The sequence below is a fragment of the Dendronephthya gigantea genome, unplaced genomic scaffold, assembly GCF_004324835.1.
Source record: "Dendronephthya gigantea isolate DGI-Jeju-01 unplaced genomic scaffold, DenGig_1.0 000045F, whole genome shotgun sequence".
Taxonomy (NCBI): domain Eukaryota; kingdom Metazoa; phylum Cnidaria; class Anthozoa; order Malacalcyonacea; family Nephtheidae; genus Dendronephthya; species Dendronephthya gigantea.
Window position 1 is genome coordinate 498,891 of NW_021163055.1, and position 3,213 is coordinate 502,103.

General features: G+C 37.3%; 1 protein-coding gene across 1 annotated transcript; it reads right to left on the reverse strand.

Moving 5' to 3' along the window:
* Positions 1–341: 341 nt before the first annotated feature.
* On the reverse strand, positions 342–2,305 carry LOC114527594. The gene is made up of 2 exons (XM_028549292.1): positions 1,812–2,305; positions 342–1,164 (listed from the first exon to the last, which is right to left on the reverse strand). The coding sequence occupies exons 1-2, from the start codon at positions 2,025–2,027 to the stop codon at positions 931–933; spliced, it is 450 nt and encodes a 149-aa protein (XP_028405093.1). The 5' UTR covers positions 2,028–2,305; the 3' UTR covers positions 342–930.
* Between the last annotated feature and the right edge of the window lie 908 nt (positions 2,306–3,213).

The following is a 3,213-nucleotide window of genomic DNA, read 5'->3' on the forward strand; positions in this document are numbered from 1 at the left end:
AGTCCAGTGATTCATAGGAATGAGAAATCATTAACAGGTTATCACGATAACCCAAGGTATGCTTATAAGCATCACATCCCCATGGAGGTATTGGCCTGAGTGATGAACATACCACATAAAGATTAAGTGTACTTAACACGAGTACTGAACTCGACCACGACAGTATTTTACTCGTATTCGATCCAAAAACAAAAAAACTACTCGCAATGACACCGGAACAAGCCGCTGATAAATTCATTGGAGTTGATATGGCTCGTGAAGGATTCTTCATCGGTTCATCCTTTGTCTATGACAGCAGACTGGAGTATTACATTCAGAACATGAGTAAAATTGAACCGCTGTTTAAAAAAAGCTATATACAAAATATATATACTTTGTTAGTTAGGCTAGGTTTAACTTCGTATAGTCTATAGCTACATATCTTTAGTCTTCAATTGTATATACCACTGATCTAACATGCACGATTATTATAGTTTTATAGCCCATGGGCTAAAATATGACGATGTTCCTTGCTTCTAATAGAGGTTAAGAGTTACAATCGTTTGTAAAATGTTATCTACCGACTATTGTAGTTGCTTGTACTGCTGATAGTTCAGATACTATGCTATAAAGGGATATAAAAACGAAATTAATTATTTGTTTAACGACAGCAGGGTGTATAAACTATAAACTGTGCTTAAACTATAAACTATAGCAGTTTCTACTATGATTTATTTAACAATCAATTTCTTGTGATCTATAAATTAGCATCTTTCTTGTGATATATGTATTTAAACTAGCACCGTCTTGTGCATGATGTCAGTTTGTAAATTATCTGCGGTGCAAATTTGTGTGCAAGAAGCGAGATATTTCGTAAGTGTTACTGCTTTATAAAACTTTATGTATATGGAAAGATATCTTATATCTAGTGTCCCTCTTTGACCATTTTCTCTAATTTAACATCTCGCCAAGAAATTCACTAAGGCGTTTCCCTGTCCTCAAATGTCCCTCGTAAGCCTCCAACCAAATTCTTCCTTTCACCGCGACCTCGTAAAGAGTGGAGTGGTCAGTCCAACAACTTCCACGGTAATGACAAATCTTTACAAAGTTATCGCGGTACCCCAGGGTATGGTTATAAGCATCAACTCCCCACTTTGGCATCGGTTTTGGTGAGGAACAAACTACCTGCAAAGGTTAGTTATGACAGCTAGTACTTCGTGATTTATTGTTACGAAATCAGTCTTGTCCTTACGGCATGTTTGACACAACCGGTGACGCGCTAAGTACACGAATTTATCTATAACCGTATGAACGGTAGTAATTTATCTATAACCGTATGATGTACGTAGTATAGACATTCGAAAAAGAGCAAGAGGCCTTTTTTGAGTTACGAGAAAACGAGACCATAGCCAGATTTTCTTCGCTGCATTTTAAAGTCATTTGTTTATTCTCATACTTTTATGCTGGACCTGTTACAAGCTACACAAAAGCGTCAAGGATCAAAGCATCTTAGCATCTTCTAGTTTCAAACGATATCAAATTACCATGCAGTCATATATGAAACATATAATACTGCAAGACCATTGGAACAAAATATATATCCCATATTATAAATAGATATATGCAGCTACGTGCGAGCAATGTACACCCAAGCAGTTAACTGATGATCGACTTCTCATTCAGAATAAAATGTATTTGCAAGAAGACGAAATGGGGTTATTTTATTCGCTTAGAAACAAGCTGTTCAATTTCATTGGCTGCTCAGTCAAAATAGGTCCACTTCAGACGTATAGCATTCGTGTAACTTCGTAAGAAATCAACCCAAAACCTACCATATATGCCACAGAATTTGGGAAGTCTGAAGTACTTCCATCAGCGGCCTTCAAATATATTCTCACGCGGTATTGATGACCATTATTCGTGTTGAGCGAAACTTCAACTTTTGTGTCACCTTGTGGTTCTATCCACTGAACTCGCCCAGGAAAGTACTTTTCTAAAATATTTTTTTCCATCGCCAGACGATTTCGCTGGCCAGGTGTCCAAGGCATTATTCGTATAACTCGCGTGGTCTTTAACTAACGATAAGGCAAAATATTATAGCCCTCTTTGCATCAACAGCAGATCAAAGCGCAAAGCGCTAGCATTTACTTTCACAATTTCATACAGAAAACGTATCCGGACTTCCAGGAAAAACCACAGGGGGGTTCGTGGTAAACAGTGGTGTTTTATTGCAACTTGTTGTAACTCAGCTTCAGCTGAAATTCTCCACCATTCTAATGATTGTGCGCTCAATTTTATACTAGACTTCGCTGTCGCTGAAGTTTTAACAAGACGCCTGTTCTGGCGTTAACTCCGGCGCACGTGCCAGTCTTCAATATAGAGCTTCTGAACATAAACAATACAGTTCATATTCGCATTTAGATGCCTTGCGAACCTAAATGTTCGATCGCGAAATTCAGAAGCACATCGTACTTTAAAAAGTATAGAAGTTAAATCGTTCAATAATGTAAATAAACGGTATGATACATTCGCTTTGTCTTACACTTTGCCTTTGGAATTCGCGCTTATATAGTTATATTAAATCTTCAATCCTGTGCAAACTACGACGAGTCAAAGCGCCCATACACGACCACATCATCTTGTTAAACGGCGAAATAGCAGCGATATTACTAAAATAGGACCAGAATCTACACGTATTAAATATATTCTTACCCCAATTCAGTCTAAACTTAATCGAAAAGCATGAAAAGAACGGTTTATTTGTTCCTCTTGGAGGAATTGCCGTATCATGCGAGCGAAATCGAATCGCGCATCGGAAAATTAGCTAAAGCTGTGCACCACAACTCTTGGGAGACAAGACTGGGACATAGATAAATCCAATCATATACACATTTTAAATACTAGAATGTTTCGCGCCATTACAGACTTGCGACGATGAAAAATAATTAAAAAAAAATAAAAAAAAAAAAACAAAAACAAAACAAAACCGAGGCGAATTTTCAACTCCGTCGCTGACGCCGGAGTAATGAGAGAGAACTCGGAAGCTATAACTACAAGGAGATCACCATTTAGTTTATATGACTATAGTACAACAAACTTTCGAGTGTCGACCTTCCACCAAAAATGTGATGTTTTTGTCATGGTACATTTTAACGACTAATTGCAGATAAATTCCGGGTAATAACTTCACGGATTCCAAGAATAACTGAGGTTCAAAAAGTATGCAAATTTATT

Excerpts from the sequence above, each read along its gene's own strand:
- LOC114527594 (XM_028549292.1), bottom strand. The coding sequence starts at position 2,027 with ATGCCTTGGACACCTGGCCAGCGAAATCGTCTGGCGATGGAAAAAAAT. Across the intron at positions 1,165-1,811 it reads CAAATTCTGTGGCATATATG|GTAGTTTGTTCCTCACCAAA; the intron begins GTAGGTTTTGGG and ends TAACCTTTGCAG.